At 39.7% G+C, this 17,918-nt stretch overlaps 1 protein-coding gene across 1 annotated transcript in view; it reads right to left on the bottom strand.

The window, feature by feature from the left end:
* Positions 1-3,974: 3,974 nt before the first annotated feature.
* tnfrsfa (tumor necrosis factor receptor superfamily, member a) overlaps positions 3,975-17,918 on the bottom strand; it is a 28,481-nt gene continuing 14,537 nt past the window's right edge. The window contains exons 3-10 of the mRNA XM_044012638.1: positions 16,819-16,950; positions 9,370-9,481; positions 8,364-8,497; positions 8,174-8,272; positions 8,044-8,090; positions 7,668-7,946; positions 6,895-6,931; positions 3,975-6,217 (exon numbers count right to left, since the gene is read on the bottom strand). Of these exons, the coding sequence (XP_043868573.1) occupies positions 5,916-6,217; positions 6,895-6,931; positions 7,668-7,946; positions 8,044-8,090; positions 8,174-8,272; positions 8,364-8,497; positions 9,370-9,481; positions 16,819-16,950 (1,142 nt within the window). The 3' untranslated portion in view covers positions 3,975-5,915. The remainder of the gene's footprint in view (positions 6,218-6,894; positions 6,932-7,667; positions 7,947-8,043; positions 8,091-8,173; positions 8,273-8,363; positions 8,498-9,369; positions 9,482-16,818; positions 16,951-17,918) is intronic.

Genomic DNA, 17,918 nt, shown 5'->3' with positions numbered 1-17,918 from the left:
AGTAGAACCTTCACATATATATTGTGTTGAAAAAGGAAACCAGAAAGGATTAGCATACGTCCTATCAAGAGACTCTACATATGAAAGAAATAATGATCACACTGTGGCGGGAGAAGACGACTTAATCATGTTGTTCCTTCCAGACACAGAGACGGAGACACAAACAGATGCTCAATCTAAAAGAAAGGTCACTCTGAAAACAGACACTGGATGGAAAACTGTAAACAAACCCATAAAAAAGCCAAATGACCCCCAACCCATGACTCAAGTTATGAAGGAAAACTTTATTAATGAAGTGGCTAAATCAAAGTATGAACACTTGAAATGTGCCTTATTTAAATTAGGCATTGGTGCAATGCAAGGGAGAAAGAGAACAGATATGAAACCAGCAGAAAGTGAAGCCGCGAATACTGACGAGAAGGTCAAGCACAGACCAGAGGAAACACAGCCTGGTAACACAGCTGAAGAAGAAAATATGAGCATAAATCAAATTATAGAGGCAGCAACGGAGGAGCCCGTCCTCCGCTCACCTCCCTCTCATAAAATGATGAAAACAGAGAAGACAAAAACACAGCACACGGAGCAGACGACGACTCAGACAACGGCGCGTTTTGAAGTCTCCAGTCTGTCGTCTACAGAGGAGACCCCCGCGACCACACCGAGTCCAGACGCCGTGCTTCACGCTCTGAAAAGTAAAGCAAGTGTCGAATCTGCGAGAGGAGAGTCACTCTCAGGCCTCAGGATGAGAGAAGACGTCCCGGAGCAGAGAGCCACAGTTCATGAAGGCAACGGAAGAGATACAACAAACAGGCCAGGAAGTGGAAGAGAAGGAGGTCGACATGAACCAGGAGTCTCTTCATTTCCATTTCTAGAAGTTTCACCAACTCTCAACAAACACACGGCACACAACTCTGCTACAGTAAGTGAAGTATCACAATATTTAAGTCACGATACTGCGATATACGGAGAATATCATCACCGCAAAATATCTATATATTTCACTGTACTGATGTCTCTCACTCCTAAGAGGTGATACCAGAATTCCCTGAACATCCAGGTCAATTTAGGATAAAAATAAGATAGCTGTTTCCATCCAAGCCAGGGTTCTCAAACTCTAAAAGGCAGGTTCAGTACAAACAAATCCAAAAAGGGCAGAAGTCAGTAACCAGGCGACGGTCCCAATAACCCTGTAAAACAGATCACTATAATTTACAAGAAAGCTGGAACAGACAACGAGACACAGGTGAATCTAATGAGGGCGGGGCAGACAATCAAGACTGGAGGGAAAACACACAGGGGCAGGAAGTGATGTGAGGAGAGGTAAGTTTCAAAATAAAACAGGAAACAGGAAAGATTGAAAGAAAGAAACAAAAAACATGACTTTAAAGGGAATACCGAGATGTATCAATTATTACTCAATGTTGAGTGATGGGCCACACGAGTGTTTGAGTGTTGCATAAAAAAAGTAGAGGGTAATAAACTTAGATAATGTGTGAACTATAATCCAAAAAAGAAGAAACTAGAGCCAACACACAGGGAAAACACACACTGCTATGAACAGGAAGGAGACTGCAGTGACAACATTGTCAGAGAGGCCTGAACTCTCAAAAACACTAACTTGAAGTTTCTTGAGGCACCCCTGGGTAGAAAATTGAAAAAGTGAGAGTGAAAACAGGGAATTGAATTAAATTGTCCACAAACTGCCCAATATACTATATATTATATGAGGAAAACTTCATCTGCTAATTTAAATTAAGACTTTAAATCAAATGTACATGTACATGATGATGATGTGACGTGAAATAAACCATGTTCCACTTGTGCTTCACTTGTCAGCTGTGAGTGTGCTGATGAAAGTTTCCCTCCACAGTCGACAGGTGACACCGTGCCACTCTGCAGAGGCTTAATACATCGCACTGAAGCCGGCTGGAAACACTGCATGGAGAGATCAAAGACTGTGGGGGAATCTGTGGATGCACCTGAGGGAACAGGAGAGCCGGAGCACGAAGTGACAACACCTGTCAGAAACCATGGCGACACCCAGGAATATGATCATTTCTATTATTTCGATGGCGTATTGAAAAGAGTTCAAAATACGATGAACGAGAATCGACAAAGTGAAGGCAGGAGCGTTTCCTCAGTGACAAAGAAAGAAGACACTGGTGAAAATCTCCTCAGTTATGTCCATCGTCTTTCTTTGAAAAATAGGGCCAGGCTCTTCAAACGATCTGACGCGGACTAAATATTTTAATTTAATTTAACTGCTAGATGAGGTCTTTGTCTTTTGTCACTTTAATTAAGTGACACTTTTTTTTTTTTACTTTTTTTTACAAAGTTTCTACTTGTTTGCCAAAGTTTGCAGTATTTTTTTACTCTGATTAAAGAGCTTTGGAGTCATTGTGATGCTTAAATGTCTTGAAGATTATTGGCTTGGAAAACCAGCCTTGCAAGATCAGGACCGCTGACCCAGAGTCCTCAGAATCAGGAGGTCTTGCGAAGTCCCAGGTCTCTTGAGAAATACAAAATACTTCAAGGCAGGCCAGGTACCGGCTATAAGATCAAGGCAACAATAGAGTTATTTTCAGAGCAAACGAGGAAGAGGAAACGACTGTCTGAACGAGCGAGGGGCCACACATGAGCGAACGCGCTTTTATTGAATGGCGACAACTGAAAAACACAGAAGCATGCAAAGCGGATGCTGAGTGGCAAGAACATGGCTGCATGGCTTGTGTTGAAAACAAACACACATGGCCAGGGAGCGTCAGCGGTTTGTTTATTACAACAGCGAAGATAAATGCTTGGATGGTGGTGTTGTAAAAATATACACTCCGAAACTGTAGGGGGAGCTCCGTATAGGAAAGGACCAGAATAGATACCAAACATGCAAAGTTTAGCTTTAAATCCGAGTGGAAATCACAGAGGCTTTATTACAAGTCAGCGATCCATCAACATGAGTGTGAAGCTGGCAATTTAATGTTAATAAAAGTTGCATAGAGTTGCTTTAATTATTAACAATACTGTTGGAGACTGAGGGTTGATGCTCAGGGAAATACATAGAACCTATGCTCTATTTCCACCAGGGCCGTACATAAGTACTTCTCAACACCTGAGTTGAAACATTTCCAGTCTAATAAGGGATATAAAAAATATGAGTGGACCTGAACCAAAACTTAAGGACTAACCCATCGAGTCATCGGTGCAAATGATTTCACTAACTGGGTGAACAGAGGATTAACCGAGGATCTTTACATACACTGCTTTAAAACTACACTAGACTTTTGATGAGCGCAATAACGTTTATGAGAAGTCTCAATGGAAAAGTCTGCAGTGTAAAGGGAACGTTAGAGCTGTATTAATTAAATCAATGCGAACTACTGTGTAGGACTGAACTTACACAGTGGATGTACTGCCAAGAACTCTTACCATATCATAAAAACAACAGCTATTTCTCATAATTAGACACATGTCACATTAACTATAGGATAATGTAATTTTTCTACATATGCAATTTACAAAAGTAAAAACCCTTCTCACCTCAGATAGTGGGCCTGTTGCTCGGCACCAATTTTGACTGTTAAAAGTAGATAAGTCACAGGTGTACATAATCACATGAGTTCCATTTAGCTTCTGTAGATTAGGAGCTGCATGCTGGTTCACGGTCAATCTGCTCGAATTGAAATTAACGGAACGATATGTTCAGTTTTTGTTGTTGTTTTTGTTCTGTGTGAAACCATAATTTAAATCAAGTTATTAAAATATGTTTCAATTTTATCACATTTGAATGATTTCATTTAGGATTAGGATTATTTATTGGTAACTACATCTGTACATGGGCCTTGGACACTAACGTACAGCTAACGTTCAGCCAAGGACCTCGCCGATTATATTCAAATAACATTTGAATATAATCGCTGTAGAAACACTGCACTGTCGCTCGACAGTCTTGCAAAACAAACCACTCCCAAACAAACCCATCTGTACAAAACATTTATTTGAAATTGACATGAAAACAGCTTTGTTGTATTTGCATAATTTAAATCTGAAATCCATGACAAGCAAACAATATCTAAGGAGGAAATGACCTAACTTTGTGTTAGGCTGAGCAGAGACAGAAGAGCCGACTGAACAGTTTTTGGACTTGCAATCAAATTATGTAAGCGCGAAAAAACACAGAAAATGTACAAAAAAAGAAGAAAAGAGACACATACATTCACTTGAACATGCACTGAAGCTTATTCACTGCTACGCTACTTCAGGAAAAGCTGAGTAGATTATTCTTTTCTACGTTTAAAAAAGGCTACGAGTGGAGAAATGCTGGAATTAAAAAAGAAGAATTAGTGAGTGGAAGCAATGTGTCCCTTGAAATTGATGCAGGCTGTATTTTCATCGTCTGTCAATAGATGGCAGTGCCAGCACTGTAGCAACATAATATATCTCTATAACTTTTTATACACAAGAGAGAGGCTGCAGAAACATTTAATGGGCAAATTCATGTACTTCAGCCACTATGGTTTGCACATAATTCAATTACTTCATACATCAGTGTTTTATTAACAGAGCTCTGCATATACACAGTACATTCATACATGCTGCTCTCTATGTACACTACAGGAGAGAAGTAGGGGTGGGGGGGGGGAAATGTATCGGAGCTTCTATTTTTGAATCCAGAAAAGGTTTCCTTCATCTTCTCTGAGTCGAACTAAGACAAAAAACAATCGGTACCTGTGCCTCGAGTCGCCGCTGGCACACGGTTACAGTCAGTTAACTAAAAACAGCTGGACTCGGTCCTTATTTTGACCGATGACACAACTCTAACGCGACACAGTCTTCTGTGATGAACGAGAGCCGCTCATTTGTGAAGAAATGAGCCGAACGCGGCGAGTTTGAAAGTGTTTTTGTTTGTTTTTGATGTCAGTCATTTTGCCCTGAAGCTAAACAGTCAGTGTGTTTGGTTCCCAGGGTCACTTTTGGCAAAGGTATAAATAATAATTATTATTCATTACAATAAATATATCAATAAATAAAAACAAAATGACCTTTGTAGTTTTCTGACTCGCTTGAAAACTTCATGGAAGCGCTTTTACTGAACCATCGACAGCTGTTCCAACAGAAGAGAAACGAGCTTGTGTGAAATTCCTTGCGTGTCGCAACACCGAGCTCTGCAGAAGTTGTCTGAATCGCTGCATTGTATGGATGAAATCATGAAGAGAGAGAAAATGTGATTATCAAACAGCATTGAGGAGGTAAAGTTCATGATTAGTAAGGCTGCGTGATAACTGTTGGCAATATTCTTCCGTCAGTAAGGACAAAAACAAACACACACAGACAGACAAACACACATGGCATTATTGTAATTTTACATCCTACATGTGCCAGAGGTCAGTGCATCAAAGAGGCACAGTATTGGTGACACAGCTAATGCCACTCCTACAAACCAGTGTATATCCTCGTCTCCAGGCAGCGTCCTGTGTTCTGGGTGGAGGACCAGGTGAGAGACGCGCACCCAGAGACGTCTTCAGCTTTCAGTCTGGGGCCGCACGTCGAGAGCATACGGCCGCTTGCGCCTGTGGACGTCGACGCCTTCATGATTTTTGAGTTTGTGGCAACTGTGCTGGTGAATTTTGACCACAAACCCTTGTCCTTCTTGTTCATTATTACACCTCGGTGTATCGGCAGAGAGTCAACATCCTCGGGGCACTGATCGGCGAGAGTTGACCTTCCCCTTTTTTGTGTTTTTATTCTTTCTTTTTTTTTTTTTAAAACAAAAAACTACTGGCTTTTGAATGGGTGGCACATCAGCCACAGAGAGGTCAGCCTGTTCGTGAGACACAGCGTCCACCGACAGCGTCTTATGTGCTTTTTTTTTTTTTTTTAGTTTTGTCGAGTATTAAGCTTGTTCTCTTCACTCGCAGCTTTCAGGGCGCGTCCGCGTGCTTGTAGTAGCCTCTCTGCAGCGCCGTGGAGGCGATGCTCTCGGCCGAGCGCCGCTGGTCCATGCTCAGCAGAGCATCCAACAGGTCGTTGATGTCCGCTTTCAGTCCCTGCCTCTGCATCCAGTTCTTCAGCAGTTCATACACTTTGTCACTAGTGGCGCCGTTCTCTGCAATTCGGATGTGGTTGTCGCTGACGCCGATCATTCTGAAGAACTTGTTGTGGATCCGCACGTCCAGGTACTCGTCGAACAAATCAAAGCTCTTCCTCAGGGACTTCTCTGACCCTATTTGTGAGAAACAATGGTTTGGTTTCGTCAGAAATGATTTTAAAGCACATGTAAAATCAAGCACAGTTGTGCAGCGTCGACAGAAGTCCACGCAAAGTACAAGAATACATATCAATATCAACATAAGTGCAGTATGAGGTCATATGCAATGATCAAATGGACCTACAGCGGTTTGTGAGCACTATCTTACAACCAAGTCAAATACTTACAACCCCCCCTGCAAGTACTGCAACAGTGTATACATTGTTTCTATACTAGTTTGGAAACAATAAGTACATTTCAGTACATTTCCCTTGAGGGGGTGCATTCAAAAAAAAAATTCAAAGGATCAAACAAATCTGTTAAAGCATGTCTTTTTAAATTTAGCATGAGAAAATAACAACAGCATAAAAAAAGGAAAAGAAAGAAAGGAAAGACACGGCATGCTCCAAACCCCTGAAGGCTATGGCCTGACCGTCATGAGATTATTAATCTATCAAGCAGCAAATGTGAGATCTTGAGGAGATACTGTTTATTTGACTTCCCAGTGGACTGACTTGAACTGCAATAAACTGTGTGGGTTTTCTGTGTACAGCGAGCTGCCTTTTAGGGCAAATGAAGAATAGCTTCATGAAATGAGTGAGAAACAGTTCTCTCTCTCTCTCTCTCCCCTCCTCCCTCTGCGGGAATCTTACCTTGTAGTGGCAGTAGTCGATGTCTCAGGGGATCATCCTGTGACATGAGAGAAAGTACATATGTGAGAGACTGTGGCAGAGAAAATATCAGACATGAACACAAATTATCATCTATTTTTTCAACTCAATAACAAAACAGTTCAGACCTTCAATTGTTTTTAATTGCACGTTTGGCTACGAAATGTATAATTCTCCTTGGGGAATCGTCGAGATGTTTTTGGACAGAGTAGAACGCAGCGCGTGAGAAATAAGGTTGAGGATATATTTTCTGAAGAGTTACGGCGTCTTTTGTTTTCCCGTCTTGAGGGTTTGTTCGGGGGGTGATTAGCAGGAGAATTATGATTACAATATTGGTTTCTGTGTCATTATAATTCAAAATGCTTGTTGAACTTGTCCCTTTCTTTGTTTCAGCTTTGTACGTTTCGTTCTTTTGTGACTAACCATTTTTTTGATTAATCCAATGACAATGACTGATTAGTAATTACTTCCTCGTTATCAATTAATATAACTAGGACTATTAATGCAACTAATGATTCTTTTGGTTGCCAACTAAAACTACTACCACCATAAATGGAATAACAAAAAAAAGCTGCATTAATTATCACAAGGTTATGTATCATGGTTTAGTTTGAGGAGACAGGGTAGAGAGGAGAGGAATTCTGGGAAATGGAGTTTGCCAAAGCTGTTGCTGTACTTCAGTTTAATAATATTCTTCAACCTTAACCCTTGACATTTTTAATTTTTTTTATAATCAATGTTTTCCTGATGCTCACCATGTCTGCAGGCAGCAGTCTGAAGGCAGTGGGGCTCTGGTGCGGAGTGTTACCAGAGGAAGCTGCAGTGGGCAGAGCCGACAGGCTGGTTTGAGACGAGCTCGTCGTGTTGGGCAGACTGTCGCCCAGTCCTCGGTCCTCATCCTCGAGTGGCGGCGACTTGGTTATGCCGACCTGGGTCTCCTGCAGGAGGGGACGAGACTCTGGCCGAGACTCCTCGCCCTCCAGACCAGCGTTCTGGTTGTTCTGCCTCTCTTCCGCTGTGGCTCCACTCTCATCCTGACCCGCGGAATTACAAAAGATGAATACATCAGATCATCTTGGATAACTGTCATAGCTGACGATGAAGAACTATAAATAGAGTCAAATAACTTACAATAGGAATCTTTACGATTTCGCTGGAATCACAATGGCTCTTTGAACCTGTTTGAAAATAGAATCGATGATGAACACACTGTGCACTCTTACTGAGGGCATTTTAAGTACAGAGCATGACGTCGACTTACATGGTATGTCACATGACTGCTGCTTGATCCCGAACCACCACACCGCCAGGACAATGACAACAATGAGGAAGATGACCAGGGGAATACATATTGGAATTACTAGGAAAGAAAACACAACACAGAAGTGTAAGTTGAGCTACATCGATGCCAAATTGTAAACTGTAGGCCACGTATGATGTAGAGATGTTACCGATGTCTCCTGGGGAGGAAGGGGTCGGTGTAGAGAGAGCTGGGGAGGTTTCGGTCGGGGACGGATCCCGTTTCCGACACACCGTGTTAGAAAATGGGGTGCACTTCCTCAACTCCTCCTCTCCTGGTTTACACCTGTGATTTGATGGATAGAATAAATCAAGTATAAACACATATGAACACAGAATGTCCTTCACAGAGCCTGAGGTATTGTTCCGTTTCATTACACTCATTTGTCATCCCTGTTGAAACCTGGTGCCTACATTACCCACAAGGCAACCTGATTACTGGCAGTTCAGTGGGATGCACAATCGAGTTCAGGAATCACAAAGGCTGCGATGTAATTCTTCCATTTTTCATTCATTGAAATGAAATACATAAATGTTTGAAACAGTTCATACATTTCAGTTCTCATCCTTGCATTACATACTACTCCAATCCAATCCAACTTTATTTATAAAGCACTTTAAAGACAACAAAGTTGGCCAAAGTGCTGTTAACAACAACAAAAAACAGTAAAAGCCAACAACTCAAACTGAGTTAAATCTAATAGTATTCTATATTTGTTGGGCATCTCTTGTGGTAAAGCTCCTATTTTAAAATATGATATTAATAACAATATTTAATATTGTTTTAAAGCTTCACTAAAAAATATATCACAAATCCAATTACATTTTCAGTATATGCGAGTGAAATTGCAATTTGATATTTTACTGAAAGTCTCAGACGCTCCCTTCTTTCTAACACACTGTTTTTTCCCCTAACTTGAACTTTCAGGCGCAACCAGTATTTATCGATTCATCAGAGACGTCCAGCCACTTCCTCTCTGCAGCCACAAAAGGCTTTATTCATCCCACATGCAGCAGCACTTCCGAGGACCTGCAAATGCACTTTGATGGGTAAAATTGCCGCAGATCCCCTGATAAGTCGTCTTAGCTGCACAGCGACAAACAAAAACAACATTACTAAGAAAACCGTTCAATCTGGAGAAGTCAAATCACGCTTACTTGGCACAACGTTTGCAGACTTCACAGGCCTGATCCGGGACACAGAAGGTTCCCTGTTTGCACTGGCACTTGGTGTCTGTCGTGGTGGTGCACGACGCAGTTTCAATCTCATCTGGAAAAGATAAAAAAAAAAGTGCAGAAAACTGTGAGAAAGTTGGAACAGCAGACGCACTGAATCATAAATGCATTTTACAGATTCCGAAGACGTTGAAATTCCAGTGATGAAATGTATTTAAATGTCTTTGAGGCTTGACATTTTATAGACTTAACTTAGTGGACATTCTATTCTAAGAATTATAAAATATATAAAGTCATGTGCAAAAGTCTTAGAGCAACATCAGCTTTGTAGTTTTTACATGTGTCAAATTCTGTGATCATTGGCATTTGGATTGGAATGTTTTACTCAATGTCGTTTAAGTAACAACTTACTTAAACTTCGTTAAACTCAAAGAGTTTAACTTGTTTAACTAACTAACTCAAAGAGTTTAACTCCTTTAACTCAAAGAGTTTAACTCTTTTTGGCAAGAAAGAACACGTGCAACAGATACGAAATCATGTGACATAATAACATTATGTTTAATCAACCGATACGTAGATGCACAAATGACATTATGTATTTTAAGACCAGACAAAACAGACACAGTGACAGAATGAACAACGTCATTCAAAACCAAGCAGCGTCGACATCCTGCTTCATGTACCTGACACACAATTCAGGAAAAGTACAAATAACCCAGAGTGTATAATGAGGAAGGAGTTTGCAGCTTCATCTAAGTTTGTGAGGAGTCTACAGTGTTTAATAAGTACGGTCATTAAACCTGTGATCAATAGCATGTGCTAAATGAGAGAGAACATGGCTGGATGTCTCTGATAATTTGTAAGACGTTTGCAATTATGTGAAAAAAAGTTTCCACTTTGGTGTTTTTGTAAGACTTTTGCCTCATTTTAACTGCATAATGAGGGCTGGAGAATCTGGCACAGTCCATTTATTAAATTGAGATCTAAAAGACTGCAGTCTGGACCTTGAAGATGCAATCAAAATGAATAACAAGCCAGCAGCCTCCACTCCCACAGGACGACCTTTCACAGAAAATGTGAAGTCCGCGCTGGCCAATTAAGGGAGAAATTCCAGCATTTCTGCTGATTTGGGAGCAAATGTGAGCACTCCTTTTTCATCGTCTTATCAGTTCAAATTACTTTTTTTTTTACAATTTTATTGACACTATTCACTTGGCGTTAACACTTTTTATTCCCAGGTTTTTAAAAAGTCAAGTCAAGTAACATAACATGTCACATGTTCCTACCTCACCTGCACGTCATCGTTCAGGTAACGATACAAAGTTCACGTTGACTAATCTGTGGGCAACAACTTTATTACGGATCATCTGGAAAACGTTGCCAATATGTGTCAGAGACGTTCTGCTGATGGAGTGGAAAGATTTTCATGTTTTATGGGGGCAAAATATGCCTTTATCTGTAGTAACATCTGACGTTGGATGTTATATGACGGAAATTGATCTGCGTCACATAATAACCGACGTCAGACGGTGTAGTTAAAGATTGAAGAAAACACCGACACACCTAATGTCCCGTGGCTTTAATTATTGGTGACTATCAATGTAGTATATAGATCACAGTGGCCCATATGCATTGTACATTGTAGCAACAACATGTCTGTGTCAAGCAGTGTTACGGTCTATAGTGTATATTAAGGAACTTGATGGCAACAACTTGATGGCAACAACTTGATACCGTGTAGTGCAGGATCTAAAAATAGCTACAGTGTCAGTTTCATTGTCATCATAAAAAAAAACACTGCTACACAATATTGGACTGCACCTTACATTTCACACACAGTCTTACTGTTGCCATTTTAATAGAGTCAACTATACTTTGTCTTATTGTTATTCATATGCCGTGTTTCCACTACATGGTCCTAGCTCGCCTTGCCTCACCTCGGCACGGCTCGACTCTACACGTTTAGAATCAGTTAATTAAAAAGATTTGTTCAGTACCTCCTCCAGGACCGGAGCACAGACTCTGTCTGACACAGTCACTGAACTGAAATACATTGAAAAGCGGCTTAAACCTTCATTATTTTAATGCACTATGTTAAGTTTTACTCCTACGCGAGTGTCGAAGAGAGCAGTTAATTGTGGTTTTAAACTTCTTAATAAACAAAAAACACAAAGATTTCACAAATCTGGGGTGTATTCATTCAGCAGACTGATATGAAGTCAAATTATGTTTCGATATATAGTTATTGCCATATTAAACTTGACTTATATTATCATTCCCAATGAAAGGGTGTTGATTCAACACATCTGTCAGCGGGTAAGTTGAGTACATTGTTTTTCTTTAGTGTTGATTCTGTCAATGCTATTCAGCAAACTTTATGGATGTGATGTCACCAGGAAGGAAAGGAACTGTATTGTCATTATACAACTGAAATTACACAATGAAATGACGAGGTCAGACGGAGGGGTTGATCACAACACGAGACCACAACTGACCACTTCTCCCCTGAAGAGAGAAAAAGAACCAAAATGGCGAGCTGCGGGATTAAGCAAATTAGTCCAACTTAGTGCGTTGGCTGCACCTGATGAGGACGTCTGTTTTTTGTTATGCAGTGGTAGGTTCTGAAAGGCAGCATGCCAGGGCAGAGAGTGACTTAATGGCGGGTTGTAAAAATATAAAGATAAAGGTTCAAAGGGTAATTATGCAGCATTTTATGATAGTTTCTAAAAATAAACCAACTGTTGCATGCTTATTGCCATTTTCTAAATTTAGATGTATTTATTTTGGCTCTCCCTTGGTCAGACCATATAGTGTGGTGAAATGTGGAGAAGCTTACAGTAATCAAATTTGGATGCCGTTTAAGCACGATGACGGCGCCCATCAAAACTAGATGGACTACTCCTGCTACTGCATGTTTCACAGTTGAAAATGTCAAAGGCTAACGGAAAGTCAACAGATCATTTGCTTATCTCACGGCTACAGTCCGTCCCCACTGCACTACACTACACTAAATTACTCAATTTAGAAAATTGATATGAGTAATCATTTACATAAGTCAAACTGGACTGAATAATTTCATCCACCACAAAGGCAGTGAAAGTACAACTGTTGACTCACATTCACACCTACGGTCAGTGTTAAGTGTCCCAATTATTAAATTATTGATGAACAAAAAAGAAATTAAATTATTTACACACTGAATGTTTCGAGTATTCTTACAATGGGACATTTGCCTTCAAGAAATGTTCCCGCCGAAAAAAAGAAAGGTCAGAGTAGAGTAGAAATGGTACAAATAAACCAAATAAAAGTCACAACACAAAGCTAACACCGTTAGATTGTAAAATGCTGATGACATTGCAAATCATTTTAATTAAATCAAATAGACTTGAGGACTTGTTGTCGTGTTGTTTGTTTTGTCACCAACGGAGCCATTTTGCACACTGTCAACACCACAGTTCTCTTCACTGCCTCCACGCTGTGCTAAGGAAGCTAATTTTTCCACTGAAGAGATGCCGGGTTGGACACAGCCTGTGACTAGTGCCTGAGGAAAACTGTATTGTAGGTCAGCGCAGTGAGATGTTTGTCCTTTTTGGCTGCTTTACATATTTATACTCCGTGTGGACGGCAGTGGAACACATGCATCAGAGAGCAACAATGCCTCCATGCATAGGATGTGAGTCAGTAAACTCAGAGAGATTAAAAAAAATATATTCATAGCTGGCAACAAGTCAATATTCCGCAAAACAGGGAGGCAGCTGGTGTCTGAGGAAAACGCTATAATTTATTGATTTCAGTTAAATTAGCAGGTGCTTTGAATAAAGTTTGAATGTCGGGGGTGGAAAAGGAGGGGCGGTGAAGCGCCCGCTCAGTCCAAACAGATTAGCAACAGCATTTTCTGTGTACTTCCTGTTCAATTCGAGTAGTTTATGCAGCTCCTTTCACCTGAAACGTTAAACATTTAAACATTAAAAAGTCCACATTTGAGAGGGTTTATTGGCAGAAACAGGCTTCAGTACCTTATAAGAATGTTTGAAGATGCGTAGAACTGCTTCAAAATAATAAAAGATATTGATTATGTGGCCTTAGAATATTCCTTTAATATGTACGTTATCCAAGGGCTGTGCTTTATGGAAACAGTCACTTTGCAGTGACTTACTGTAGTGTTCTTGAGCGGCAGCTTGCTATGCAAACAAATAAAAACAGCTGTGCCCCCACAACAGTCCAACAAATAAGTCTGTGGTAGACTCTCATTCATCCAGGTCATTTATAGAAGGAGAAGGAAGAGAGTGCAGCATGTTCATGTCACATGTTACTTCCTTTCTGATACACAAAGGCCACCGTAGTAGTGGTTTTATACTCGGGTTCTTCAAACACTATCATTTTGGAACTGTGACTCTCTGTCCTGAGCTCCTCTCATCAGATAAGAATGCACAAAAGACGATCTCTGAATCACTCCGCTGATAGTTTTTTTTTTAATCTAGTAAACTCATTCTTATTTGTGAAGGATTCATTGTTTGTGTTGAAGTGTTTACAGTCAAATGCTTATATTTTATAGGCCAATATGTTTGAAATTAGGGTCATTTCAAACATATTGGCATGTAGTAAAACAATCTGACACCATGGTGCCACATGTCGGCACACATGGGAGTTTTTTTCTTCTTTTTTTGCACTGATCAGATGTGGCACTCCTAATTTCATTGTGTTCTATTGTACAAGGACAATAAAGGCTTTCTTTATTCTATTCTATTCTTTTCTTTTCTATTATGTTAAATTATATAAATGTTTCAATCAACAGCAGCCTCGTCAATTTGAGAAATTTCTCAACAAACAAGTGAAAGACGTACAATTTCCATTCACATTTCCTTTCGGACGTTCCCTTCAATTTTTCGGAACACATTTTGACATTGTAAATTAGTTTAAACTAGAGCACAACACATAAAGCTCTGTTTTAAAAACCCACAGTAGAAAGAGCACAAAACACATCCTATGTAACACTAGACTCTTTTCTGTGGCTCCAGCCTTTCATTGGACACAAAGACGCCCAGTGTGGGAGACAATGAGACACAGCCACACCCAGTTCACCCAGGTAGGACAGACACACACACGCAAATCTCCCGAGACAGGTAACATGCTCGCGTTCATTGTGCGGAACAAAACAACAAAGACACGCCCTGCGACTCCGTGTAACATCATAAGATCACATTTTCATAAGTGTATCTGAAAAGAAGGGGGCACAGACAAAATGGTGTTAACTTTCCCAAACAATCTATCTTTGACAAGCTGTTTTCATAGAAGACTGTTTTATGCGAGTTTAAAAACAACCCGTTTAAAGTTATTTAAAATATTGTCTCTTTTTTTTAGCCACATGGGACTTTCAGATAGAACATAGCTACTTCCTGGTCAAAAAAACAAAAACAAAAAACAATGGCAAACATTAACTGGTTCCAGATTCCGTTTATGAGACAAACATGATTACTTAAATCTGCAGGCCACTATTGGTGATATTTGTAGAGCTGTAACTAATGATTATTTTCATAATATATTTTCGATTAATCGATGAATCGTTTGGTCCATAAAATATCGAAAAGCCTTAAAATGTTGATCGGTGTTCATCACACCTGGAAATGATGATGTTCTCAAATGTCTTGTTTTGTCCACTAACCAAAATGATTAACTTTTAATGATTTCTTTGTTATCCAGAGCAAAGCAATTAAGAAAATAGTCACATTTAAGAAGCTTAAACAATTGAAAATGTTGTTTTAATCATGAAGCTTCAAACTGACTAATCGATTATCAAAATAGTTGTCGATTAATTTAGTAATCGATTAATAATTGAATAATCGATACATTTTTCCAGCTCTAGATATTTGTAGTAGATGTTCTGCTTCCGTTTGTGAACAGAAACAATGCAATATTATTTGTTTGCTGTGTCCTTCATCTAAATATGGGCTCTGTCAAGCAATACTATCAGACCTAACTTAGAGAGCCTTCTAGGAAGTCTTCTGATCCAGTGAAACTGCTAAAAAAAGGAAGGGATATTTTGAGCATTAAAAAAAGGGAAAAAAAATCACTTCTGAAACTGTGTGTGGGTGCTTCTTTGCATGCATCATTAAAGCTGACCTTTAAAGCATGAACTGTGATTAAAGCATACATTGGCTCATGGAACACAAACCACTAGAACATGTGTTGGTGGTCCTTTAGCATGTACGTCATGTGCATGCAAAAGATGTAATGACTCAAAATGTGCAGGTGGCAGCAGTCATCACGCAAACAAGCAAAGCAGAGTTTCTAAGCGATGCTTTCACCCACCAAACTCTTGCTAATACAGCTATATTTATCAGAATGTGTGCATTGCACTGGACATTTACGACTACAGCTGTAGTTGTTTGTTTGGTTTTTCCTCTCATGTGGTAATTTCATGTGCTGACAGCCAATTATAACAATTTCTCTTTCATAGACTGTTTCTGCTGCTGCTGTGTCAACATGCTGTCAAAAAGCCACTGATGGTACACAGGCATGCATTACACTCAACCCTTGTAAATGGCAGCTGACCATTGGTTTGGTGTGTCCTGGCCTTAACAAAGACTGGACTACATTGAACTTTAAGATTGGATTTATTACCAAAACTATATCACCAAGGTCAAGATAATGGATAAACATAGTCTTTATCACAAATACTAGGTTTTTATTGGAGGACCAATTTATTCCCCCACCGCATTAAAATAGGATTTTGTGGTAATAAAAGTTGCCAGCTGCCAGAATGATCCTTGAAGAATGGAAAGAAAAATCTTCAAAAGATTTTAAAACAATGGATAAAAACTACGATAACAGAAGTAATATAGGATGTCTTTTGTCTGCATAATATTGATATGGATCAAGATGTGGCTGCACTTTTCATATGTCCCTTTGTTTGTTTTTCCTTAATTTGATGTTTTAATACTTTGTGCATTTTATATGGCCCTAAGGGATATTAGAAATGTGTAACTGCGCTGTCTGGTCCAATAGGAAAATAATAAAAACTTCAAATCACAAACACAAAAACCCACAAAAACAAAAAAATAAGTAAATAAATAAAATAGTTCAATCCCATTTGTTTTGCTGTGAGCTGGGACAGCAGAGAGCGTGTATTGTAGACCCACAACAGATGATAAATAACATTCTAAAATGTTCACTGTAATTTGAATATATTTAGTGGTTTACCATGCTGTCACTGCGGCCACTTGAAAGTGCAACCCATACTGATCTGCATACAGCTGGTCTGCTACAGTGTAACACATATTTGAAACCGTTGTGTTTGTGTGCACAGAAAAACGTGGGGAAAATATAGTGTAAAAAGGAAAAATCCAAACATCCTTAAAGTTTTATCCACATTCTATTCTCTAATCTACACACAAAGACATGAGCGAAGCTGCAGAGAAATCGCGACGTTACCTGAGCGGCAGTGTGTACACGGCAGGCAGCGGTTCATCCCATTGGAATGCTCGGTGTAAGTCTGTCCGTGTTCACAGGGAAGACACGTCCCGTGTTCTTGGTCTCGCTCGCAGGCCTTCTGCACAAAGCTTCCTGCAAAACAAAACAACAGAACAATCAGACAACAAATACAATGATTAATAAACAAACACATCATTTGCGCGGCTCCAGCTTGACGTCACTAATGCGATGCGTTTCCTGATGAGACAGGATGTCAGGTCGGGACACGGCACAGCGAGGGATCACAACATGTGAGGAGCCTCTGCACTGTGAACCAGTGGGATATTAGCAGAGGAGAGAAAGGCAGATTACGAGGACAAAGGTGGGGATTCTATTTTCTATTTTTCTCCTTAAAATTAAGGAAATCAAGATCAACCTTAGCTACTTGGAGAAGGAAATGAGCCAGTTCACTGCACAACACAGTTGTTTAACCTCCTTCAATGACTGAGGGTTAATAACAAACCAAAAAACATGCCTCATTTAACAAAACATTTTACTGGCAAAAGGAAGCAAAACAATAATATTTCTTTCCATGAAGTTGTACCAGAGGTTTTTAACCATGAGGTGTGTGATAACACATGACACTGTGACAATGCACACATGATCAGTGGGTTTTTTGGAGATAACAAATAACTCTGGGGATTTTCTCATGCTGGATGTGAATTTAATTTATATGCATTCTCTCCAGACAGGTGGAGAATAATTAAAATGTGTGTTTTCACATTTGACCATGTCATCACCTGTATAAAGTACAGGCTGCAACTGGAGAGAGCAAACCTCTGTCAAGGCCACTCAGTTTATCAGTATCTTGCAAGATCAGCAATTGTTTAAAAAATACGGAATCTGGATCTCATAATTTCTTCTTTTTGCAAAGAAACACGCAAAGGTAGCCAAAAAACATAACATTCTTGGTGAAGGTAATAATAATAATAATATAAAATGATATAATTATAATCAGCCAAAGCATTGAAGGCAGTAGTGGTTTTAATCTTGTCTGTGTGCGTCATCATAGCACAATATGGTCCCTGCAGCAGGAACTTAAGATAATCTTTTTTGAGTAC

This window comes from Solea senegalensis, linkage group LG21 (assembly GCF_019176455.1).
Source record: "Solea senegalensis isolate Sse05_10M linkage group LG21, IFAPA_SoseM_1, whole genome shotgun sequence".
Lineage (NCBI taxonomy): Eukaryota > Metazoa > Chordata > Actinopteri > Pleuronectiformes > Soleidae > Solea > Solea senegalensis.
Note: the sequence above shows the minus strand (reverse complement) of the source record. Positions and strands in the feature narration are given on the sequence as shown.